Source organism: Indicator indicator, chromosome 10 (genome assembly GCF_027791375.1).
Source record: "Indicator indicator isolate 239-I01 chromosome 10, UM_Iind_1.1, whole genome shotgun sequence".
NCBI classification, from domain to species: Eukaryota; Metazoa; Chordata; class Aves; order Piciformes; family Indicatoridae; genus Indicator; species Indicator indicator.
The window spans coordinates 25,085,541-25,112,384 of record NC_072019.1 but is presented as its reverse complement, the minus strand read 5'-3'; the positions used below and the strand labels follow the sequence as shown (position 1 = coordinate 25,112,384).

The 26,844-nt window shown below is 36.6% G+C and overlaps 1 protein-coding gene across 1 annotated transcript in view; it reads left to right on the top strand.

The window, feature by feature from the left end:
* FAF1 (Fas associated factor 1) overlaps positions 1 to 26,844 on the top strand; it is a 163,161-nt gene that overhangs the window by 15,119 nt on the left and 121,198 nt on the right. Inside the window, exons 2-6 of the mRNA XM_054384300.1 lie at positions 2,337 to 2,405; positions 18,954 to 19,000; positions 22,347 to 22,555; positions 25,500 to 25,591; positions 25,954 to 26,042. Coding sequence (XP_054240275.1) covers positions 2,337 to 2,405; positions 18,954 to 19,000; positions 22,347 to 22,555; positions 25,500 to 25,591; positions 25,954 to 26,042 — 506 coding nt within the window. The remainder of the gene's footprint in view (positions 1 to 2,336; positions 2,406 to 18,953; positions 19,001 to 22,346; positions 22,556 to 25,499; positions 25,592 to 25,953; positions 26,043 to 26,844) is intronic.

The window sequence follows — 26,844 nt, the reverse complement described above, 5'->3', positions numbered from 1 at the left end:
ATAGGAGGGGAGGGCAACTGAAGTTGCTGTTTGAGCCCCGAATTCTAGGTACCTTCTCAACTTTGCACAGCCCAGGGTTGAAAATAATACATTAATGGTCAGATTCTTATTGTAGGTTGGAAAACAATTTAATTCTTAGGAAGGTCACAGAGAGTTTGCAGTGCTGATAAATGAGAAATAGCAACTCTTTATTTATGCAGTGACCAGATTAAGTGTTTCACTTCTCTGTAAGCAGAGCCTTAGACTGTAAAAGCTTTTCTCAAAATAGGAGTACTTTGCAGCAGAGCTCTTGACATCAATTTCAGTGGCAAGTTTATGGAAGTATGAACCCTCCTGTGATTTCAGAAATAAGCTCAAGTCCTGTACTCAAGCTTACCTGATGTAAGTGTATATAACCTTTGTATTTGCTTGGAAGTATGTTAAGGCGTTGTATCATTTTTAATCTCAGAAGTAACTGTGAGAAGTAATGGAAGAGAAGGCCAAATGATGCTCTTGGAGGAAAACTGTATTTTTCAAAAATATTTAGCACTCCTGTGTGAAATTCGGTATTAACACATTGCTCATGCTTTGAGCAATGGAAGAAATTTTCTCTTGTTCCAGAGAGAATCAATCTGGCCATGAGAGCATTGTGGATCAATAGAACCCACTATCTACCCTCTGCAGGCAAAAAAAACAAAAACAAAAACAAAACAAAACAAAACCTCTGAAATGGCTTCTTGTGATCCTCATGGTCCTCCAGACTGGTCCATTTTGTGTAGACATATAGCTTGTAATGCTTCCTAAGCATGCAAATTCTCAGCATTGAATTTGGGAAGAGATAATTGGCTGTGAATGTCTCTGCAATTTCTATTCTACTTTTCTTCTCTTTGCTGTCATAAATGGGGAGAAAAGTCAGAGCATGGAAAATGTATGACCTGATGGCTTTTTATGGCTTTGGAGACAAAAAGTGTCTGGTTTTATGCCTGGCCTAATTTTTTTTTCTTATCACACAAAGGAAAAACAGGCTTATGTGTCTCAGGAATCAGGAAAACTGATCTGTTTGCTGCTGCTTTCTAACTCTGTGTTATTACTCCTAAAAGGTTGGATTTTTAAACTGTACTTTATATAAACTTTACATAAACTTCTCTTTATATAACTGTGTGGTAGAGCAGAAAGAATATGATTGTGTTTCAGATCTCATAAAAGTCTGAACTCCTCTTGTGTGCTTGAATACAGAGCCTAGCTTTGATTGGGATGAAAGATAAATTCCAGAAAGAAATGTAACTGTTTCCATTTTCCCCCTCTGGTGAAATACATCTGATATCTTTCAGTATGAATGCTAGTAAAAATATGGCAGAACGAATAGAAATGCTCTGCCTGCTGAAGTTGAATAGTTGTAATAGTTGTATGGGTATCAAAAAAAGTATGCAGGATGTTGCATTGAGGTTTTTGCTGAGTACAGGTGCTGCTTTGTATTTGGAGTTAAGCTCAATGTACAATACCATTTGTTATCACTAATTTAAAAATGCTGTTGTGTTTTAGGTTTCTTGAACTAGGTCAAGCCTGACTATAGGCTGGAGCAACACACAGGGATGTTTTTTTCTGAAAGGAAAACATTGTAAATGTTTCATTATATTGTCTTCACTTAAAGTAGTTTCACAAGGGATGCTCATTGCTTCATACCGTAGTAAGCTGGCAATTAAATGATGAAAAATTCCTTCTTGCCACAGTCTTTTCCCCTTATGCTACACTGGGGAATGACCCAGAGAGAAGAGGAGTATAGGATGATGATGAAGGCAGAAAGGTTTCTATATATTTCTGGCTTTAGACAAAATAATTAATCCACCTCAAACTTAATTTTAAGTGCTAAGTAGTTCTCTGAAGACTTTCAAAACCTGCTTGGATGTGTTCCTGTGCAGCCTGCCCTAGGTGATCCTACTTTGGCAGGGGGGTTGGACTTGATGATCTCTGGAAGTCCCTTCCAATCCTTAACATTCTGTGATTCTGTGCTCCCTTTTGAGGTAGTATGAGTATTTAATAGGTTTGAATGCAGGATTTTCAAAACACCTTCATGGGATAGCACTATTGTCCTAATTTTACAAATAACTGCTTTGTCTTGCTTCCCTAGGTGGCTTGCTCAAGGTTATACAGGAATCCTCTGGTGGAACAAAGAATTCTGTTCAAATGATCGATGTTTAAAATTTGAAATCTGATTTCTGGGTTACCTTTTTTTCTAACAGAAATGAAATACTAATCCCATTCCTGTCATTTTGGTGAAATTAATTGCACTGTAAATATTAATACTCTGATTTTGATTAATGCTTTTAATTCCGTTTACTGCTTCTTTTTCTTTTTAGGCCTGTACTGGTATTGAAAATATTGATGAAGCTATAACGTTGCTTGAACAAAATAACTGGGATTTAGTGGTAAGTATTCTAAGAAAATGACTTCATAGATCAACTTAGTGTAACAGTGATGTGCTATCTTGTTGAGACAGCTGTTATCTTTATTTCAAATCTGATTGTGCCTTTTATGGCTGAGGCAAGCAGGTTAGATGCAGCCTCTTTCTGGTCTGTTAAAGCCTCATTGCCAAGTTAACAGAATATTGAGTTGTATATACCCTGGCATGCTCTGATTGTCATCATGCCTTTCTGGTTTGTTTCTTTTCCTTTAAATCCGTGTTTCATTTGTGTTTAGTTTCCTTTTTTGGTGCATAATTTTGTAAGTAGCATTACTAAGGGTAGCATTTTTAGACTACATGCAAGATTTTTGAGGATTTAGATGCCTGTGAGAGAAACGGAAGGGAAACCAACTTACTCAGTCTTTCATATGCTTTTAGTTTAAAAATGAGATAGTTGCTCTTCTATTGTTAGTTGCTATGCAGAATTGAGTCAGAGGTTAAGACCATACCTTTTTTAGATTTGATGTTATTCAGGCACAGTTAAACACAAACAAAAAACCCTAACCAAACTTGTCCTAAAAAACCCTATCTCCTAGTTTGTAACAAGGTTCGATACGCAGACAAATAGGAAGAAACCAATAAAACAAACAAAATCAGTCTTAGATATTTTAAGACTACCCATAGGATTATCAGGATAAATAAAGAAACTATTAATCCATTTTCTTAAGGTTTAGAACTGTAAAATACTACAAACTTAATTAAAAAACAAATAATCTTCCTTTAAACTGTAATCTCTTTGATTTCTTCCCCCTTCTGTTTTTTTTTTTTTTTCTTTTCCAAATAAACACCAGCCTCTTAGCTGTAAATGGGAGGATCATCATCAATGTCTTCTCTAATTTTACTTTTATTTGTTTGTCTTATTCAAAGGCTTATTTCAAGTTCAAATTTTGGAGAAATATGACCTGTAGTAGTAGTAAAATACAGTCATACAGATACTCAGGGTGCTTCGGGGCAGGGGGGTGTTGTTTTTTCTAAATGTGGATTCCTTGACTTTCATGATTTTGTAATAAAATCAGAGCTCTTTGGTCAGAAAGCTGCTGTGAGGCACCCAGGGTAATGTGAAGTAGAGAGCTAAGCAAGTCCCATTAGGATGTGGTTAACTTAAGTTTAGGGGCACTTCTGCAACATTAAGGAAAACTCCAAAAAAGGTAAGTTAAGGAAATTCTTGTCTGGACACACTGATTTATTGCTCTTCATTCAGAATATTTCTGTCCCAGTTAAATTTTCCTGTTTGGGGAAAACAGTTGTGCACTGTTTCAGGCTGTGCTAGGGACCCAGGTTGAAGATTCCCTTGAGCACCTGTTGTTCTTGAGCTCTAGGAGACTCAACTCAAGGGCGTTGCTATTTCTCTGGGACTTCAGCCAAAACAACCAAGAACAAGTAGTCTTGGTGAGCTGGAAAGCAGAAGGATTCCAAAACAGAAACAGTGAAACAGTTACTGACCTAGGCTGAACAAGAGAAGTACATCAGAATGCACAGACAGAGCAGAGGTTATAGTTCACAAAATAAGTTTCTAGTGTCATTCTGCAAGCACTGTGTTTTTGTTCAAGTTTTTTTGAGGATTTCTCTGTTTGCACTGATGCAATATTCCTGCTGCTTACTTTCTCCATACTTTGTCTTCTCTGGTCTTGCTACTAGATTTTAGTATCAAGGGTTAAAATATCACCAGTGTTTCTCCTGCTACTTCAGTGAGTATTACAGTCTTTTGTGTCTTTTGGACATTTATTCTCACCTTTAAACAAGGCCAAACCTGAGCAAAGTGTAAGGGACTCCTTTCTTGGTTGAGTTTTTCTATTAGCAGTTTATGTTTTTTGTTAAAAATTCATCTGAATTCTTTTATCTTTTCAGTTCAGAACTGAAACCTCAGTGTCCCATTTTTGAACATTTAAAGATGACTGTCCCCAATTAGAAGTCTTCATGTCTGTTCCTCTCTATGGGATACTTTAAGACAGTATAAACTGCCATTAATTTCATCTTTGACTTGGAACTAAACAAATCAGATTTAAGTGTCTCAGAGTCGTATATGTCTTACAGTGTTCAAGTTGTGTTTGCAGCTGTTTGAAGTGGTATAGGAAACTGTCTTTCATAAATGTTTGGTTGCTAGGCTTTGTTCAAGTGCTCAGAATCAAATTGATCATCAGAGTGCTGCAGAGGAATTTGTATGCAGTAACAGCATATGAATTACTTGGTGGGATTATGAAGTCTAATCTTGCCATCAATCAGTTCCTCACACTTGCATATGACTTGCCTTTGTGGTGGTCTGTTGCATATATATAGCAGTTCAGGTTATTTCCTGGTTTAGAACACTGTAGTCTAATTATGGGGTTTATTACGGGCTGGACAATGAAATGTTTCAGATGATGTGTGAGATACAGAAGATCACCATAAATAATATAATGATCTCTTCAGGCCTTCATCTTTATGAAACTCTTCTGCAATAAATGAATCCAACTCTCTTAAGCCTGCCGGGATTGCTGATATGGTATTTCCTGGCTGTCACTGCTTTGAGCCCTGTCAATTTGCAATCATTTTTAATATCTGAGGAAGCAGAAGTTAGGAGTTTGTGTTCATTGTAAAGTCTGATGGTTTCATAGCTTGCCATTTAAACTATAACCTTCTGTTTTGCCATTTGAGGGTGAGAATGACACTATAAATGTATTTTTAACTTTTGAGTAAAAACAATAAAAGTGTGAAAAATCCCAACTATGTGTCTGTAGAAATGTTTCTGATGATGCTAAATATCTAAAATAAAGGATACCTTGCAAGATTCTCTAATCATCTCGATCTTATGCTATATGGGCCTTCATATATGAGTGTATATGACCTATATATGAGGTCATTATATAGGTGATAACTCTTTGCTTGCATCTGCACATGAAACCTGGTTTCCTGTATCTTTCACAGATTCAATGAAACACTCAAATCCTTTATACATAGCATGGCTGTATGTCCAGTACTGGTAATCAGAACAGGTTTTTTGAATGAAAAGCAGAATTCAGCACACTTAATTTTCTACTTTTCCCTGAATGACCATCTCTGTTGTTACTCCTGTTTCATGCCTTTTCAATAGACATTGTAATGCAGGTACTGCTCAACATCACTTTAAGAAAACAAATTCCATCAAAATAAAGGGAGGGTGTAATCCCATATTCATTTCACTACAAAGATATGTATAATGATTATTTAAAAAAAAAATTCAAAATACTTTCCTAAAATTACCTTTGTACCTTTCTAGTATGCTTGTACACAACTTTCAAGAGTCAGCTTATAAAAAGCATTTCTGTACCTTGGAAAGAGAAACCCTATATTTGGAACATCTGTTTTTATAAAACTTCAACTCTCAACTGTAGTCTTTTCTTCTGAATGGATAACTTATGCTGAAGATGAGCGGGTTTTGGATCTTGCTGTTTCAAGTCTCTTAAAAATAGTCATTATTTGTCAGTTGGGGTATTTTGGGGGGGGAAGAATTTTGTTTGTTTTGGGGATTTTTCTTGTTTTTTTTTTAATATAAGTGCTCATTTTGATTGTACATTGATATTTACTTCTATGTAATTTTCTCTTTTGGAAAGACAGAACTAGAGAAAAAACATTTAAAACTCATCTGAGCTAGGGGCTGAGCAATTGTTCTTTTTTATTTCTGTTGGAGGTGCCTCTTCAGATGGGATTCCTAGGTAGAAAATGGGCCACTGGCTCTTGACACTTGTCAGCAGTCCATTACTTGTATATTTCATTGTTTTCTAGCCTTTAACTTAGTTCCTTTGTTATAATGTGTAGTAAATTTCAGTACAAGTTGGTTAAAAACTAATACACTGATGTCTTTTGTCTCCTTTTCTAACTGATTTGCCTTGCAAAAGCTTTAATGTGATATCTCATTGTACATGTTTTTGATCTATTTGAACTAGTCTGCCTCCAGAAACTAGGTGATTAATTTAAGTTTGGCACATGACCATTTATTTTCCTTAAATGTGGGACAATATTGTCATAGGTTTAGCAGCTCTCTTGTTTCATTCCAAGTGGGCTGTATTTCAGTGACTGCAGAACCAGGACAGCACATCATGGTGATTGTGTTCATCTCATTGTCCCCTTTTATCCTGTATTGTTGACCTGTTTTTTTTCACTGCAGAGTTGCATACTGGCACTCATTTGATAGCATTCATTATGGAGCTAGTGAGAAGTTCATGATGTGCTTCTCTCATTAGAACTAGATTTGAGGGATTTTCACTGTTAGAAATGTGGGATTATCTACGTATGAGTAACATTCTCACTGTGGCCAAATGAACAGTCACATCTGCCTGTGGGAACAAGAAGTTTATATCCCAGTTTGTTTTTTTTTTTTTTTTTTAAGGAGCTTTTCTAGTTTCATTTTAGACAGGTGTCCTTTTCTGAATCTGGGTGTCCTGTTGAATGAGTTACTGTCAGGTCAGTTAGTTTATGCTGGCTGTGACTGCACTGAGTTGCTTGGACGGCATTCAGAACCCTGCTGCCAGCAGAGCTAACGAAGGAAGCTTTGAGTTAGGTAATGACACATAATGTTGGTGGATGAGCAGGAGCAGACATCCTATGGGCATGGTGCCTGTTCACCAAGAGATGCAGGTTTCTTGTATGTCCAACTGCAGCATTAATCTCTCCTAGTAGGACACAGTTGAATTGTATGTAAACTTCTGTTTTACCAAAGGTTATGGAAATCCCCTGGGGAAATCTTTAATGTACTTTGTGTTAAATTTGCAATTCCTGCTCACAAAAAATTGTTTGATTTCTCATTCTTTGTATTTCCAGCTTCTGGTGGCTCCCAAAGTTTTTTGTGTCGTTGAGTAAGCTCAGATGCATGCTGTGTATTTCATGCAGCTGGGTGGTAGCAAAGAAGGCCAGCTAAATCATAAAAAATACCCCCCCCAACAAACAAACAAACACCCAAAATCCCCCAAAACAAAAACCCAAGGCTTTTTGGTAAATTAGTTTTATATACTTTTGAATGCCTTCATCTTGAGTAAAACAGGTATTTTCTTTTTGTGTGTTTTCTGCATTGAAGACCATATGAAATGTGCAGATCTATAGGCAGTTGTAAGCATGGTATGGCTTTCCACATAGCTCTATGCACATTAGTCTACTAAATGTAAAACAGAATACCACCTCTAATATAATACATGCAGAGGCAGAGGAAATAAGGTTCTTTTCTTGTAGAATAAGAGTGCTGCTTTGTCACTTCATTAGTGTGCTTCACAGATGGAAGATTACCTCTGCTAGCAGCAAGGTAGCCTAGTCTTCATGGTCTTACCAAATCCAAACTGCTTTGAGACCTTTAATAAGGCAATAGCTGATACCTCAGATGATGTAGGAAAGTGTTAACACATTGCCACTGTGACAGTCATTTCACATGACTTCAACAAGGGCACAGACACAAATTGAATTTCTTGTCCCTGCATCAGCCTTGATCTGTTCCCTTCAAGTGGTCTGTTAGACATCAGAAAGTGGTCAACAGAGCAACTACAGTTTAAAGAAAAAACAAAACATGGAGCCAATCCCAATAAAAATGTCATGTACACATTCCGACACATGCAAGCAAGGAAACAAATGTACTAAAGGGAGAATAAAAGTAGAAAATGCCTAACTTGTGTGTTCTAAACTTTGGATTGTTTTGCATAGAATTATTATTTTATTACATAGGTTGGCCTCTTAAATTATTTTTTTTCTCCAAATAACTTAGGTGGTCTTTGGATTTGTTTTCTTATTTGGCTGACCCTTTGCTCTCTCCAAAGAAGTTGAGAAACACTGCTTGGATTGTGTTAACATTGCCATATCTTGTGACTCTTCTCAAGAAACCCATGAAAACTGTAATCAGTGCTGTAGATGCTGATACTGTGTAAATATTAAAGAATTTCAAGTTTTTCAGTGTACCCCCTATAAAGAAAGAGAGAGAAGGGAAAGGGATAGTCTCTGGCTTGTCTGTGGAGATATATTTGAAATTAAGCGTTTCTAAAACTTTATTGGTTTCCCACGGATCTTTCCTGGAACTATGCAGGTACAAAAAAACCTCAACAGCCTTAAAATATACTTTACCTCAACAAATAATAGTTGAATTTTGTACTAGACCTAGAGGGACACTTGATTTCTTCAGTTTATTTCAACATTTCTCTTTTTTTGGTCCTAAGGAAAGTGAGTGGCTAAGAAATACAAACTCTTTTACCTCTATGCCTGCGGAAATTACTGTCTCTCTTTATCAGGGCAAACTCTTGTCTGAGAAAGATTGTTTGGAAATTTGGTGAAAACAGTTTTAATTTCTTTAAATTGCTCCTCTGCTGAAATGCGGTGCTTATTTCACAGAATAAAGGTCTTGACAGCCTCAGATGTTGGAAAGACTTGAGCTTTCATTGTGGAAAAATGGTGCTGTGCAGTGCTGTTCTTATCTCCTATTTTCAAGGCACTGCTAAAATACTAATGTGATAAAAATATTTATTTAGTAGATGACTAACTGTATTTAGGGCTCATTTTGGTCTACCATGTTTAAATGGGTTGAGGCCAAGAGATGTCCAATTTGCAGCTTTATGGAAACCATGAATTAGAGTTAAATACATGAATTTATTTTATCCTTCAATTTGAAGGCTGCCTTTTGGGAGGATGAAAAACCAGATAGTTCTCAAGTAGTTAGTTTTTTTGGGTTTGTTTTTGTGTTTTTTTTTTCTTGTTTTGTTTTTTAAGCCAGTTAACAGTCATAGCTTTTGTGCTCTTTCACATACGCTTTGCATTTTTGTTGATTCATCAGAAATGACTAATTCTCACATTGCTGATTGAAGGAAAGTGTAACAGGGTAATTTATCTTTCCTAGAGGGTAAAACTGCTGTAGCTTGGGCAAAATGTCTTCTAGATGAACACCTTTTTGTTCCTGCTAAACTGGAATAATTCTTCAGTATCTGTGAAGACATCTGTATCTTTCACCTCTTTAGAATTTTAGCAAATATACTGGTTAACTTGTACTGCTGTGGGTAGTTTTTTAGACTAGGCTGATCTAAAACAGTTAATTTTGTTTTAAAACCATGGATATCTGTTTTTGTAATAGAAAAATTCCCTGGAGGATAATAGAGTGGTTGTGATAATGTATTTGCTGTCAATACTGTAAAGAACTAAACTGTGTCTCTCCTTTCCAAATAAGAGATGGGATTTAGTTACTTAAGAAAGATGCCTTTTCATTTAAGTATTTCTTGCACAGTGATCAAAGAAGCAATGTGGCTAATAAACTTAGATTTCTGTTCATGGAAAAAGAGTTTTGTTTCTTGTTATAGAGAGTTTTGTGTTTTGAGAATAACCAAAAAGTGGCACCTGAGTGTAGTGCCTGACAGTATTTCTGTAGCTGTGTGTGTGCATTACCTGCCTGCGTTATGTTTTACAAATGCTTGCTTTCAGAAGCTATTAACTCTGTATTGGCAATTTCTATGAAGCTTGCTTAGCATTAATTTGTCCTGAGACTTTTAAATTTCAGAGCGCGTTTCTAGAATATACTAAGAGTGAAGTGGCAGATAATGAGGTATTTGTAAGCAGTTTGTAGTATATTAGTTTGGTTGAACTGAAAATTGCATACATCTTGTAAACAGGTTTGACAGGTGATTAGTCTTGTCATGCAGTCATGCTGGGAATGTATGAGTAGGGAAAAAGTGAAGCCAATTATTTAATCTAAAAACCAGCTTCTCTGTCAATGCCATGACTATTTTGCAAGTGAATCTTAATTGTGAAAGACCTTACCCCAGAAGATAGGATCCATCTAAACCCATCAGGCTTTCAAATCGGAGTATTTTAAAAAAGCATTTATTTACAATACCATTGAATATCTTAACAGTTTTGGCCTAATTTTATCTAAATAAGCTCTTCCTAGGTCTTCTACAAGACCTGGTTTGCTGCAGTGCCAGCAGTATAGCATAGACTCTCAAGAGGTGTAAGGAGAAATTATGAGACAAGTTTCGGGTTGCATCCTTTGGCTTGGGATTTTCTGGTTTCTAAACTACTAAGCTAAATCTTCCATAATTATTATTTTGTTAGGGATTAGTCACTAGGCAGCCTGATGACTATAGTTAGGGTAATTTGAAAAATGTTGCATAAGATATTACATGCTATTACAGCTCTCCAGTGAAGGGGCTTTAGTCTGTAGGCAATGCTTCTAGGATCTTTTGAATTATCTTGCATCTCGAGATTGTTGTCCCTTGCAATATTTGCTAAGATCTGGTATGTTACAACAACGAGTGGTCTTAAAAAATATATTTAGGTTTTTTTCTAAGACTGAAAAAAAGGTTTGCTGTCGTGGGGTAGCGATCAGCAATGTACACATTTTAGTTTTGTCACTCACAATTACATAAAATGAGAAGGGGAGAAATGTGGGAGTTCAGTGCATAGATATTTTTTCAGGCATGGCTTTTGTTTTATCTGACTCTCCTGCTGTCTAGCTTAATGTTTTAAGGAGTAACAAAATATGTTTTGATATCAAACACAAGCATTCCTTTCTGTTAATCTGGAAAGTGTAAAAAGTTGTGATGTTAATGACTACAGCCAAGATACATATATGTGTATCAAAGTAGAAGCTACATCATGGTCTACTCCTCTCCGTTTCTGTATCAATGATTTTTGAGTGGGCAGTCCAGAGTAGGTTATTTTCCTTTATTCCTGCTGAAATAGAGCTTCAGCTCAGATAGATGCAGATCCATAAACCTCTCATAAATCTGTGTTCACATTATTCTTTTTTCATTAGATGTGGAAAATGCATCCAGTTATAAATTTATTAAGATTGTACTTCCCTGCCCCACCCTTTCTTTTCAGGAATTATACAGTGACAATATAAAATTAAAGAACTGTGCAAAATGTGTTGTTTGCCCCCCACCCCCCTAGGATTCTAGGAGTATATCGTAACTGTTGAAAGGCTTCCTAGTGCATGTTGTAAGAACTACAGGAAAAAGTTTGCTGAAGCCACCAAAGAAATAGGGAAAAATGGGAAACCGCATCTAGAGTGCTAATTGTAAACTATTTCAACGCGTGCTCTCTTGCTGATGAAGTGAATCATCTGTATTTATATACTCTTGTGGCATTTTTTGATGAAATGCTATTTTTTTTTTTTTGCTTTATTAGAGATTCTATTGTTCTGCAGCTTTTCCTGCAGTATATTTGTTGTAAAGAAAGCAAGCTGAAATAAAGCAGAATGCATAGAAGACATTTCATTGTAGTTCAATTACAGCTTTTGGTTAAATTTTAACCACGACGGGGACAAATGTTGCATTCTGTAAAAACTTTGTGGGTGTAACTTCACGTCTAGCACTTTGGAAATACTTTGAGACTTGCAAAGCTGGGGAAACGCCAGCAAGTAGAACACAAGCTACAGGAAAAAGCTGACTCATTGCTTTGTCTTGAGAAGCCTGCCAAAGATAACAAAGGTAGAAGTTGTTTCTGTTACTACTGGGGCACAATTAGTAATTTTTCACTTCAAATATTATTGCATTCATTTAAAAATCCAAACCAAATAATATATATTTCTTTATAAATCAATCTCATAGCAGTTGTTGCTTGTTAAAGTAATGGTTTCAAAATAGCTGTGTATCTAGGAAGGTGATAGTCTATCTTGTTTGTAAAAAGCCTCTGGTCTAGAATAATTGGTATTTCTGCTGAAGGTTTTATGGAATTTCTTGTTTGGAATAACACAGGTTTGCTTGTAACAGGCAGGATTTGATAGTTGCATAAAGCTGCACAGAAGCCATGTTGCTTGGCTTGGGAATCGCATAATGCACTGTTTTAGGGCAGAAAGAGGTGATTCTATTACAGCTCATTTCTGTAAACCCTTAGTTTATGAATCCAGATTGACTGCAATATTTGACTGATACTTGCAGTATGTTTTTGTCAGCATCAGTCAGTAAGGCTTCTGCTGTTTTCCCCCAAATTTACTACTTTTTCATTGCTGTAAGCTGATCACAAGTAAAATCTATGCATAGCCTTACTTAACTTCAATTTCCTGAAATCACAGTACCAGCAGGTTAGAACAAATGTTTTGACAGGTCTACATCAGGCATTACCCATCATTTAAGTTGAAAATACAAATTAGTAGTTACCAAGAAGAAAATTATTAGGGGAACATGGTTTCAAAGCATTTACTGTTGCCACTGAAGTCTTAAGTATATAGCAGAATGCTGCAGGTTGATTTCATTGTAAGAAATACTTCTGTGCTCAAAAGGAACCAATAAATCTTTGTGCTTCTCCTGTTATGCTGCACTGTTGTATATGAGAGTGTGTTCCTTTTGCCACACAGATTTATAGTTTGGAAGCAATTTCAAATTCACTTTTGCTTTTTTGGCCCTTTCATGCTTGTTTTGTCTCACTAATGCTTTTCTTTATCCCTTATCATTAATTTATTTGGTTTTCCTCCTTGGATAACATTTGTTCAGCTCTGGATTTTTGTTTGTTTGTTGGTTGGGTTTGGTTTTTTTTTTTTTTTTGCTCCCCATTGTGCAGAGTGTTTGGAGTTTCATCCATTTATTTTGTTTGAGTATAAAATAAAATAATGGATTTTACATCTTCAGGATAAGCAATTTATCATGTGAAAGCGACAAGAATATTGTCTTTCAGGGGAAAATAGAATATTTAGCCCAAATTAGAAGCATCATTAGTTGCAATGGAATTAAAATTGTAAACAGAGGTTTTGATGCTGCAGAAATACATAATAAAATGCACAACATAAGAAATATTTTTTCTAGTGTATTATGGATTGCTGAATGAGGGCCTTTTAGTATATTTTATTACACTTTTAGCATGTTTAATTTAGAATCATATAATCAGTCAGGGTTGGAAGGGACCACAAGGATCATCTAGTTCCAACCCCCCTGCCATGGGCAGGGACACCTCACACTGGATCAGACTGGCCAGAGCCTCATCCAGCCTGGCCTTGTTTAAATTCAACAGATCTTAAGTGGATGGATTGATAGAACAGAGGAATACTGGCTGATATTTCCAAAATATAGGTTAGCACTTTTTTGTTCTGCAGAACTCAAAACCACAGTATGTTTTTTCGTGCAATCTCCTTCTGTAGGGAGGTTTTGTATGTAGACTGGTGTTACATTCATGTCTGCTAGTTGTTCTTGACTGGTAATGTTTTTTATCTCAATGAGACTCAAGCAGCTTTCAGATGTGCACAGGGTTTACATCTCTCTAGCCCCTTCTGAAAGGGTTGTTCTTCCAGCATTTTGCTGCTTGGACTTGCTTTCTTCTTTTGCTTAGAGGTGTGGTTTCTAATATCCTGTTTTGGAAAGCTGATTTTATATCATGCTTTGTAAAAGGCCTTGCTCTTCATTGGAGTAGAAGCTTGAATGGGGAAAGTTTTGTAGTATCTATACCTGGGGTTGGGTCTCTATCTGGGCCAAACCCATTGTGTGATACGGAGATTGGAAAGGAGAGAGAACAAGAGGTGGCCACAGAACAAGATCTTCTCCCACTTTACCCACTGCAGAAGCCTTTAACTGCACTTTTACCTGGGCCTGCTTTTAAGGCTTCAGATAATTTATCTAAACATCACTTTTAAATGCTGGAAATGAAGAAGAAGAAAAAAAAAGTACCTCCCATCTAGAGTTCTTGGAGAGGAGCTAATTGGTGCCTTGTTTGAACATACTGTCAGTATATGTAAAGCTCTGCTTTTAAATAATATTGGCAAATCCAGTCTGTCTTCAAACTTAGTGATAGATACTGAGCATATTAAACTATGGAGTTTCATGTTCTCATATCTGAAATACCATAATTATTCATAGGACCCTGGAATGAGAGTGACTGTAAGATGTGCTTAATTTAAAATGCTTCGTATTACAATTGTGTATTTTGAGAGGAGCCATCAACAGTGCTGCTTCATCTGATTGTTAAGAAATGGTGGTTCTTGGTTTTCTCTCCAAAACAGTTTTGTACTCATGAAAGATAGTTATGACCAAATGTGACTGACTAATCTATTAAAATTAATATTCCCTTGAGGGAAAGTTTTAAGTTTCATAGTTTGCTTCTCAATGTTCTTGAAGCACTTAAATAGTTTCAGTCTATTTGTAGAATAGTGCATCATTTCTGGGTTGTTCAAACTATTAATGAATTTGGTGACTTTTCATTAACCAGATTGCTACGTTTTCAGGAAACAGGAAAGTTGGATTTCATGTATTTTGATACTGTAATTTGGAAGCTTGCTGCTAAAACAAACACAAAAAAAAGTATTGTTACTTTGAACCTTTGTAGTTGGCCCTCATCAGTCCAGTATTATATCATATTCCTGTTTTCTTATACTTTTAAATGAACAGGATTGTGTATAGTGTTGGATGATAGAGTCACAGAGTGCTTGAAATGGGAGGTGGTTTCTGGATGTCAGTCTGGTCCAAGGCAGGTTCAATTCGATCAGGTCACATAGTGCTGAATATGTCTTAAAGAAGCTGTTTCAATTCCTGGCTATATGACTGATATTTCTAAACAAAATGTTGACATTAGTAACTAAATTTGGGTTAGAAATTGCTAAAATAAATTGTGGTCCAGCTAGTTTTTTGAATGTTGTTATTGAAACAGTAATTGTTTTGTTTCTTCTATTCCTCTGTTCCAAGTTTGAATAGCGCTGTGGTAAAGTTTGTGTGTGGCTAGCACTGAGACACACCTAAGATTCTTGGCTTTGGGAAAATTCTTATGAACCCTCTGTAATTTTCTATTCTCTATAATCTATCTCTATTGCAATTTTTTAAGTAATGATAGCATCAGAACAGGCAAATGTCTGTTGCAGCTGTGGTACCCAGTACCTAGCAGGGACGCTTGTGGATGTACAATGTGAGCATGGGGAGTGCACTTGCCTGGTAGCACCCTCAGAAACAGGTCATTGGAAACTGAAGAAATTTTCTGAACCAGACATGATGTATTTGTATTTTATAACTCATGAATAGATAAAACATACCTGTTCTTGTTTTAAGAGTAATACATGTTTTTAATTACTATATATCAGTCACACAGGTTGCTTTGGATGATCAAATGATCCCCGTTTGGAAAGACTAAAAAATTTAATATCTGTGAATGTTTGCATAACCATAGAGACCTGATCCTCTCTCAAAGAGGACTGTCATTGAGGAAGAACAGCCTGGAACAGATCTTGCCTTAATAACTTGTTCTTCAGCTGGTTCGTTTTTCTTATTTTCTTTGCAGGGTCTACTTATCCATGTTCTTATAAGACATCTTTATTTTATATTTATGGAGTACCTACATGTGCACAGCTACCATTTGCTGTCTACATAATTTTAGTCTTCTATCTTGCTTAACAAACAGAGTCCAGACTCTTTTATTTTTACAGTGTGGTTAATAGAGGTCTTTCCATCAAAAAAAAAAGTACATAATGCTGCTGCTGTTTTTTCTTACTACTGTGCCTCTTAAATGTCATCAAGTTTACAAAACTGTAGACTTGAACAAGTGAGTTATTCAGTTTAAAACAAAATAGCTTGGAGCCTCTATCCTATTTAACCCCTGTAACTAGGTCTTAGAAAAAGTTTGAGCTGATTTAATCCTCTGAGACATGAGTTATGACAGAATAAGTGTGGAAATGCTGTGCTATCTTTCTTCATAGCTGAAGCAGCTTTTTCTCTCTGAGTGAATTCTGTTGCACCAGCAGATCATTATTAATGTAGGTCCTGTGTTACAAACCCCTGTGTTTGCTCTCTGTGTTCTATAGATGAGAAACAAAGGATATTTTTGTTTTTCAGCCAACTTCACCTGTTGATTAACAGGAACAAAATATATGTTGCTGGCAAGTGTGGTGGAAACCAGTCCAGAAAACCCCAAACAAACCAAAAACTCCCACTTTTTTTTTTTTTTTTCTGGAGCTTTATTAGATGAACATGATCAAGAGCTATGCATGACTGCAAAAACCACAATGATGATAAACGAGACACTTTGGTAGATGCAGATTATTGCCATGCACAGTGAATAAACTGATTTAAAAACTGATCTGGTAGGGATCTTTGTTTTCACTGTAATTTGATACAGCTTCTGGGGTTGCTCTAGTTTATAGAGATACCTGTTACCCTTCTCTTTGTCAGTTTGGGGTTTTTTTTGTGGTGGTTGTTGTTGTTATTAGTTATGCAATATATGTTTTTAATTGCATGATAAATCTTAGTGTAGTATCATGGTTATTTAGAAGTTCAGCAATACCTTTTGACTTTATGTACTTTTAAGTATTAATGGAATTTTAAGAAGTCATGGTTGTGCATTCAGAAAAAAGGCAACCATAGCGTTTAAATCTTGGTTTCATCTATCTTGGTGTTCATTAAGCACTTACTTAGGCTGCCTTTTTTTCTTTTTTTAATATTGGTTGCTAAAAATGAAGTTGACAGATAATGACTGTCTACAGTTCAGTTGCAGTACATGATTTTGTTCTTCTGGAGTACAATGGAATCCATGAGCTTCTAAACATCAGCATTCTCCTCTTCATCAAGGACCAGACACTCATTCCCCAGGTATTCTGGCCAGCATGTCAGGCATACCTGACATAGGAGAGTGGATAGTAGAAACTGATCCAAGGGCTGGAGCACCTCTGCTAAGAGGATAGGCTGAGGGAGCTGGAGTTGTTCTGCTTAGAAAAGAGAAGAATCTAGGGAAAGCTTATAGCTGCCTTCCAATACTTGAAGCGATCCTACAGGAAGGCTGGAGAGGGACTTTTCCTAAGGGTGTCTAGCAACAGGACAAGGGGAAATGATTTTAAGCTGAGGAAGAGTAGGTGTAGACTGGATTTTAGGAATAAGCTCTTCAGTATGAGGGTGGTGAGTCTCTGGAATACACACAGGGAGGTTGTGGATGCCTTGTCCCTGGGGGTGTCCAAGGTGAGGTTGGACGAGGCCTTGAGCAACTGAGTCTAGTTGTGAGGCAACCCTGCCCGTGGTGAGGAGGTTGGAGTGAATGATCTCTAAAGTCCCTTCCAACTGAAGCAATTCTATGATTCTGTGGTAGCAGAAATGCAGAAATCACTGCTGAAGCGTTAAGTTGCCACGAGCTCTCTTAATATCATTGTTAAGCCTAACAAATACATACCTGTGAACACAGCAGTGATTATAGAGACCATCAAAGAATAGAAATAGCCCTAGTCTTTTGAGGTCTATTTTTACCCCTCTCTAGATTTATTTATGTATTAAAATTATTTTTCATTCCTTGTTAGATCCTCTCTTTTGTGCTATTCCACTTGATCTGCCTGTTGCTTGACTAGGATTAAAGGTCTGAAGTAGAGTTCTGACATCTTTACTCCCATTTCTTCTAACAGTAATCAGAACAGAGTTTAATCAGCTGAGAAGCAGAATATGTAAATCATCCTCACCAGCTCACAGAGTATCACTTTCACTGCCCCTCAAATCTGAAAAATCCTAACTAGATAGTTTTAAATTACTTTTTTTTAATGATATAAAGGAGTCTGAAATAAGTTGTTTTCTAAATACTGTTGAAAAGTCTTACTTACTTCAAGTTTTTCCCTTATCCTGACTTCCATATAATTTTCAAAGTTTATGAAAATTTTTATAGCATCAGATGTGCTGGAAATGCATTAAAAATTTCTGCAATGTAGAATGGAGCAATGCTGGAACAGACAGAGAAGATGACTTTGTCAGAAATGGGGTTTTGAACTTGCAGCTAGGGTATGTTGTGACTGTTTAAAAAATAATGCATTTTAAGATGAGATGGAATTCATCAGGATATTTTAATAGGTAATAACTCTGTAATTTCTAATAAGACCAACTCTGAATGCAGCCTGCCAGGTTTGTACTGGTACACCAGTGACTAATATTTTGTTTATTCTGATGATCTGGACAGCATGGGGATGATATGCAATCGCCTAAGCCTTACTTAAAAAATGCCTCCTTTTTTCCCTGAATGTTGTTTGAATTTTGGGGGTAGTAATTTCTGTGATTCCTTGGCACGTGAGGACTCTTCAGTGGCTAGATGATATTTGTACGTGTGAGCTTGAAGCAGGTTGTAGGAAGGCATAGGTGTGATGGAGGTGTGTGTGCTGTTGAGCAGCTGTTTGCTCTGACCTCAGCAATTCATGAACACACAAGGCTTGTGCCATGCTGTGTGTGTGCAGCTGTGCAGGTTTATAGGTCTGTGCAGGGCTGATACTTCTGGGAAACATTAGATTTTCTGTGTACGTGCTGTCTGGTTGCCTGGTCTGTGCACAGTTAGCTTGATGTATTTGAAAGCAGTATGTTCCCTTTGGTGTGTACAAAGTATTAGATTTACTGAGCATGGGCCATGCAGTTTATTCCCATGCATTCCACCTGGGAAATCCATTGCACATGCATAGGAGTGTGAGCTTCAGGACATGTTTGTTTTCACTTGGATACACATTTTATTTCATGCAGGTACTTTAATGATAATAGTGTTTAACCATTCAAGAGCACATTTTATGGCGTATATTAAAGTGACCTAATCACTCTTTAAAACATGTTATAGAAGGTCTGATGTATTTTTGTTGCTCTCTATGCTTGTCTCAAAATATGTTTTCTGTTTACAGGCAGCTATAAATGGTGTAATACCACAAGAAAATGGCATCCTACAAAGGTAAGCACAGAAGGCTGGAGTAGTACACGCAAATAATGATGCTCAGCAATAGTTACTTTTTCTTGTTCCTGAATCCTAAGGAGATGATGTAATTCTCCATATAAAGCAACTTCTGTAGCCACAAAGCTGATTTAATGTTATTTTTTTTCCCATACTGCTGGAGGACCAGCTTGAACACCCACCTAAGTTAGATAATTTTTATTTTGAATTAGTTGAGGTTGTTGGGTCATTCTGTATAAGGCTGTTTCTTCACTAAGTTAGGATTTTGGTATGCTTTCTTGGATGTCAGGACTTGGGTTTTTGGTTGTTTTTTTTCCAAAGGTTAAAATTTGCAAGGCAAATCCACAGATCTTGGCTGTGTATTTTCTCTTTCCTTACGCATTTTTAAAGGTGCTGCTATTCCATGCTTCCCTGTACCTGACCAAAAAGGGAAAAAAAAAAAACAAACCACCTTTGTATTTTTGTAGTTTCATGTGTGATGTTTTTTGTTTGGTGGGGGTTCTTTTTGTTTATTTGGTGGGGTTTTTTTTTGTTTGTTGTTATTGAATTGCAGGCAGCATGTAGTGTGTTAGAAAAGTAAGATTGCTCCCTTCTAAAAGTAGCTTTACTGATTTCCTTTCAACTTCTGAATTAAATTTTGGCTTGTACACTGATGTCAGGGTATCTTGAAGTCACTGAAGCATCAGCTCTTAAGTGCTGATGAGGCAACTGAAAGAAAGGAGAACAGGAATTGAGCTACTCGAGAAAGAGACAGTAAAATAGCATTTAAAATTTTTAGAAAAATACACGATGTACTCTTTTTAAAAAAGGTTTATTTTAATGATTAGAAAAGATACATAATGTAGGCAAAGTGGTCTCTGTCTATATTTACTAAAGCTATCATTAAACAGAGTCAATTTTTGATTCAGGATTTGGTCAGTAGGAAGGATCTAGGAAGCAGTTATACCTGACTCTTAAAGCAACCTGGTCCAGTGTCTACTTACAGCTTTCTTCTACACTGATTATTTTTATTTAGAAATTATTAGAGAGTAAATATATCTCAGATACTTTTTCCTTTTTTTTTTTTTTTCCTTCCATTGGAAATGATTTAAAAGGAGGCTCAGAAGCCTAATTTCCAGTGGTTTTCCGATGAAGCTTATTTTACAGATGTGAGGCTTTTTGTGCTCCATTAGAGGTTACCAGTCAGATATATAAAGAGCCTTTTGTGGTGGAATCAATAGGAATAATATAACCAGCCTTGAAGTAAGCTAATTTAATGATAGGGAAAAAAAAAAACCCCAAAATATTTTGGTTTATAATTCAGTTGTGTTATTAAAACCCAACCAAACAAACACAAACAAACAACTAAACAAAAGAAAACACCCCCCCCAAAAAACCCAAAAAACCCACAGAAACAAACAAAAAAACCAACAAACCCCCTTCCCCCCAAAATTCCAGTCTTGATAATCAGAATATTCTTTGCTTCTTTGGTCTGTTAACGAAATGTTTGTAGTATTTAATTTGTAATTCACCATTGGATTTAAGACAATACCATATCACTCAGTATTTATACTTTTTTAAATCCTGAAAATAGGACTATTTCCTGTACTCTTTAGACCTCTGAAGTGGATCTATGACTTTTGAGCACAGGTCATTGAGTATATCTTTTGTAGCTGGGAATTCATCCTCTGAGTCTGCTGATGTGAGAAGTGAAGTAGCCCCTTGTTTTGTTTTGCAAGAAAAACATGTTTTTCTCTCTTCAAATGTAGAAGGCACAATGATGAGATTTGCAATAGCTGTGTATAATTTCTGCACTTCTGTGACATCCCATCCACACTTACACTTTCTTAAGTTCAGGCTTACTCTAAGTGACAGATCTGACTTGCTGTAAGAAGCATTTCCATTGAGAGATCTTGTGGTATCTTCAAGATATTTTTCAAATAAGTTCTGTTTAAGAATGGAAATGAGGTAGTTTTCATCTCAGCATTTCCAAAATCCTCCTTTGCTCAGCTTCCCTTCTTCCAATTACACATTTTATTGGCTTGCATCCTCCATCATAGTACCCTGTAACTGCTCAGGAGATACAATCTTCTCAGTAAGACCATCCTCAAGGCTCAGCCCCAGGCTTTCCCAAGGAAGTTTCTTGCCTTTCATATTCAATTTCTGTACATGATAGGGTTCTTTTTGGCCTAGTGTAATGTTCCTTAAATTTTGTGTTTTGTTATCTTTATTTCTAATCCCAGTTACATGCTTTTTGTGGAGAGGCTCACTGGGAAAAGATTAAATGCTTCTGGATAGTGAGGGTTTCCCAATTTATTCTGAACTATAATGTTGTATGTATCCTTGGACACATGGAGACAACTTTATATGAATGTCCAGGAGGGTTGAAAGGTTTTTAACTTAAAGACAAGCTAGAATTCGGCATTGCATTGCTATGGGACTTCTAGTTTGTTTTGCTTTAATTTATTTCTATTTATTTGTTTATTTATATTATTATATACCTCATTACCATATAGCAGCCTATCAGTACCTGACACAGGCCTACAGGAAAGCTGGGGAGGGACTTTTTAAGAGGGCTTGTTGTGATAGGAGAAGGGGGAATAAATTGAAGCTGGAAGAAGGGAGATTGAGACTGGAGATTAGGAAGAAATTCTTTACAGTGAGGGTGGTGAGACACTGGAACAGGTTGCCCAGGGAAGTTGTGGACTCTCTGGAAGTGTTCAAGGTCAGATTGGGCAGGGCCTTGAGCAGCCTGGTCTAGTGGAAGGTGTCCTTGCCCATGCCAGGGGTGTTGGAACTAGATATTTTTTTAAGGTCCCTTCCACACAAACCATTCTGTGATCTGATATATGATATTTGTTTTCAGTACATAACTATTTTTGTATCTGACTTGTTTTCCACTATCTTGGTACTGGAAAATACAAATCCATGTGCAATATTTTAAGCTTCATTTCTTATTCTCATTTCCATTTGATACTAACCCTGTGATGTGGAAAGCTGGTTGTTGCTATGGTGCCAATTTTTACATGGTCACAGCACTTCCGGAACAGGAAATAACCCTCTTGTCATGATAAATCTGGTATTAATTGCATAGTGAACTTGAGACTGAAATAATTGTTTAGACACTTTTTTTTGTCAGGAAGTTTGTAAGCTGTTCTCCTATAGCATGGCTGAGTCCCTGAAATGTTAATATTGCTAGTATGTTACTTTCTGATTATTAGTAAAATAATATTTTCAGATAAGACAGTGCAGCTCATTCAAGAGGTGTGTGCTGTGAACTGCAGTTAAGTGAATGATACTGTTCATTTTGCTTTGCTAAACTTTAAGTATACTGAGATGCTCTAAACCTTTTCTGTGTATCTTTCAGTGAGTATGGTGGGGAGACTTTACATGGACCAGCATACGGCCCCACAAGTCATTCTACAGCAGCTTCTTCAACTCCTTCCTCATCCTCAGCATTTCGCCATGTAGTGCCATCTAGACAAATAGTGGAAAGACAGCCTCGAATGCTTGACTTCAGGGTTGAGTACAGAGACAGAAATGTGGATGTAGTACTTGAAGACAGCTCTACAGTTGGTAAGGATTTGTAAAAACAAAGTGAAACCTGCTGTGGTAAAGTTTGTAAGGCAAAAACAAACAAAAATGTCCCAACTCCCAAAATCCAAATCCTTAAAAACAAACAAACAAACAAAAACAAAGCAAAATAAACCCCCCTCAAATAAATAGAAGAAATCCCTCATAAAATGCAGCCTTGACAGCTGCTAACCATTTTCAAATCTCTTTGCAGCTTATAAAAAAAACAAAAATCAAAATTTCACTAATCCATTGTAAAGGTTAGTGTTCTATCAAATATGTATGTATTTTGAAATCTATCTTTTGTATGAATTTGCTTCAGAAACAAAATGGAGGTTACTGATTAAGTTGAGGCATGGGAATGTAATTTGGGATTGGATTATTGTAGGTGCAATCTGCTAATAGCAGACAGTCTTGGTGCTTCCTTTTCGAATCTGTTGGCCACCCTTTCTGTGCAGGAGTAGTGATGACATTAGAGGAATTGTTTCCAGTGTGAAGACCATCGTTGCTTTCTTCCTTCCTCAACTTTTATTTGACTCTTTTATGCAAATTAAGATTTCTTTTATCAGTTTTATTGTCTTCATCCTGAAAAGGATGCATTTTGTAACAGTATGTTAGAAACATGCTGTTTATTTAAAGCATGCTATTCTTTTACATTCCCCAGCCATGAGTTAATTTACTTCTATTAAGAAGAAGAGAACTTTCTTTTTTAGTGAAGTCTCTATACAGATCGAAATAAGGAACTACATAAAGAAATAGTTGATCAAAAGAATTTTGTGCAGCCTTATGTGTGTGATGAAATTTTGAAATGGAAACTTTCCATCCTTGCCTTTTCAGCATCTGATTTAGTATTGGCTATTGCCATCTAGTGGTGATTCCTTTAATGTTTGAACGTTGCATGTTTTCCACTGCACTGGCTTGCATCCATGCAAAGTAGGCATAGAAGTCTGATCCAGTCTGAATTTTGCAGTTGTAGCACTTCAGTTTTTTTCTTATTAACTGCTTTCAGATATAAATGGTTAAGATGTAGGGCAGAAGGCAGTCAGTGTAGAGCTTTTGTCAGTATCTCATCATAAAGATTGAGAACAGCCTTGTGTTTAGAGTCCTGAGAGAAGTGAGGAAGCCAAATAGTAGAATTTCAACTGTGGACTTTAGGAGAGAAGATTTTTGGCTTTTTCAGGAGTCTACTTGGCAGGAGCATGTGAGAGACTGCCCTGGAGGGCAAAGGGGCCTAAGAGGGCTGGTTGATCTTCAAGGGCAACCTCTTCAAAGCACAAGAGCAGTTTCTTCCAATGTGCAGAAAGAGAAGCAAGAATAGCAGAAGGCCAGCACAAGAGAACAAAGAATTTCTGACTAAGCTAAATGCAAAAAGAAGGCACACAGAGAGTGGAAGACAGTGGTGGGCTCTCCTGGAGGAGTACAGTGATGTTGCCAGAGTGTGCAGGTTTGGAGTTAGGAAGACCAAATCTTAAGTGAAGCTGGAACCACTGAGAGATGAGAAGGGCTTCTGTAAGTACATCAGTGTGAAAACTAAGGAAAATGTGAGCCTACTGTTCAGTGGTGAACTTGGTCTGTGGGTGATTTGGAACAGCCAGCACAGATTTGCTAAGAGCAAGTTGTGGCTAATCAATGTTAATTATCTTTTATGATTTGATGGTTCACTCCATGGACAAGGGGACAATGGTGGATGTCAGTTTGACTTCAGTAAGGCCTTTTACATGCTCTGCTGTAGTATTTTTATATTAATTATATTATATATATATATATAAATATTATATTATATATAATAATATATATTATATATTAATTATTTTTATATTAAATATAATATTATATTAATCTAAGAAATGGATAAGTGGGCTATAAAATAGGTAGATAATTGCATGGACCACTGGGCTCAAAGTTGCACTGGTGAGCAGTTAGTAGTTTATGGATGTTCCTCAGGGATTGATCCTGGGGCTGGTGTTACTTCGTGTCTTTATGGAAAACCTGCTTGTTACAGTGAGGGCTCTTTGGAAGATAAGATAGGGGACTGGAGCACATGGCAGCATGGGAAAAGAGGCACAGAGAACTGAATTTCTTCAGCCTGGGGAAGAGAAGGGGAGAGGCAGAGACCTTACCTCTCCCTGCAACTACCTGCTGAGAGGACACGGAGAAGGTGGAGCCGGACTCTTATTGGAGGTGCATGACAATAAAATGAAAGGCAGTGGACACAGTTTGCAACATAGAAAATTCCCATTAGATACAAGGATTACTTTTTAAATTTTTTTTTCTTTAGTTGTGAGAAACACTGGAAAAGGTTGGCCAGAGAAACTGTCAAACTTCCATTCTCATAAATGTTCAAGAGTCAGCTGGTCAAATCTTTGGCTAAACTTTGAGCTGGGCTTGGGTTAGATGAGCTCCTGAGGTACCTTCTATCCTAAATTATTTTATGGCTGTAAGGACTTCAGGGAGAGGACAGCATTGAAATGTGCAAAGCACTAAAAAAGCTGTCAGTGCAGGTAAATTGTGTGAACACTTCAGGTTGTTTAGTACTGTTTATAATGGAATTGGATATGGAAAATGTGCACCCTCTTTATCACCAGCCAACTCCCTTCCTCCAGATAGCATGCATCTGCAAATGTTTTGATGTCTAGCATACCTTACCTAGTGTAGAACTGTTCACCTATCCAAATCATCAGATCCTCATGTGATTTTCCAATGATTCATGCTTTATGTGATTTAAAAAAAAAAAAAAATTTCGAGCTTCATTTCTCCTTTACTGTTTGAAGTGTATGTTGCAAGAGTAACTAGACTAAAAATGGTTTTCATAGTAAACTATACCCTGTTCTTGTGGGATTTTTTGTTTGTTTGTTTGTTTTTTTTTAACTGTAACTCAGTACTGTTTGGGAATAAAGCAGTAAGTGTGTACGTTTTGTGTTTTTTCCTTTCTTTGTTTTCTCTTTAGGAGATATCAAACATATTCTAGAAAATGAACTTCAGATTCCTGCATCCAAAATGCTATTAAAAGGGTGGAAGACTGGAGATGTAGATGATAGTGTAAGTTTTCAGCTGTATTTTCAGTTAACTAAACCCAGAGTTTCAAACCAAGCATCTGTGGGTGGAGGGATTATAATGCAGGGATTGAGTTTCAAAGAGTGCTAGATGTCTCAGGTGGTATACAAAGAACTCTTAAACTAAAACATTGCCAAAAAAATCAGAACAAATCACTGTAGTTTGTGTTGGTTTTCTATGTATACACGGTTCATAACATCCTTTCTATAGGTGAAGTTAATAGTAAGTATATCTTGAAAGAAAATATTTGGCGATATTGTGAAAAAGTGTAAATAATTAAAATAAATAAAATAGTATGTCAGAATTTGGTGAATGTTTTATATTTATAATGATTTTTCTTCCCTCAGACTGTTTTAAAATCTCTACACTTGCCAAAAAATAATAGTCTTTATGTTCTAACACCTGACCTGCCTCCTCCTTCTTCAAGTCATTCTGGGTAAGTCTTTTGGCCATAAATTCTACTTTTATGATTTGGTTTTGTATGTTTTTTATGAAGCCACATGTATCTTTGCAGGAATATGCAATCAGTAAATACAAAACATTTTCACTGCTTTAGTAGGTGCTGGGACAAGCTACCTCAGCACCTCATTGTTGAAAAGAAGGTGGTTATGTTTTTTAAAACCTTGGTGTGGTACATGAACCACTTGGGTAGGTGCAGAATTTGACACCTCCCAAATATATGATGACTTTGAGAGAAGTTTATTCCCTGTGGAAATGAGAGCTGACCTGTTGTTAGTTAATGCATTATGTTGGTTATTGCATTTGATGTAATGGTTTTAAAGTAATAGAGGGAAGATTTTGATGGGATATAAGGAAGACATTGTTTACAGTGAGGGTGCTAAAGTACAAGTACAGCTTGCCTAGAGAGGTGGTAGATGCCCCATCTCTGTAAACATTCCAGGTCAGGTTGAACTGGGCTCTGAGCAGCCTGATATTGAAGATGTCCCTACTTACTGCAGAGGGGTTGAACTGGTTGATCTATAAAGATCCCTTCCAAATCAATACATTCTATGATTCTGTGTTGGTTCATTCAGTATAGACTGTTATAAATTATTGACAGCAGATCAGAGTTTTCCTTCTGCACTGTTTGTTGCTTTGTTTTACCATATCTTCTTGGATTTTTAAAATGTACTTAGGCTGAATAATTTCCTCTAACCAAACAGGGCATCTTTTATTACTGATTCGAATACACAAAAGCTCATGGTGAGTGTAAATCAGTGAACATTGCTAAGGTTTGA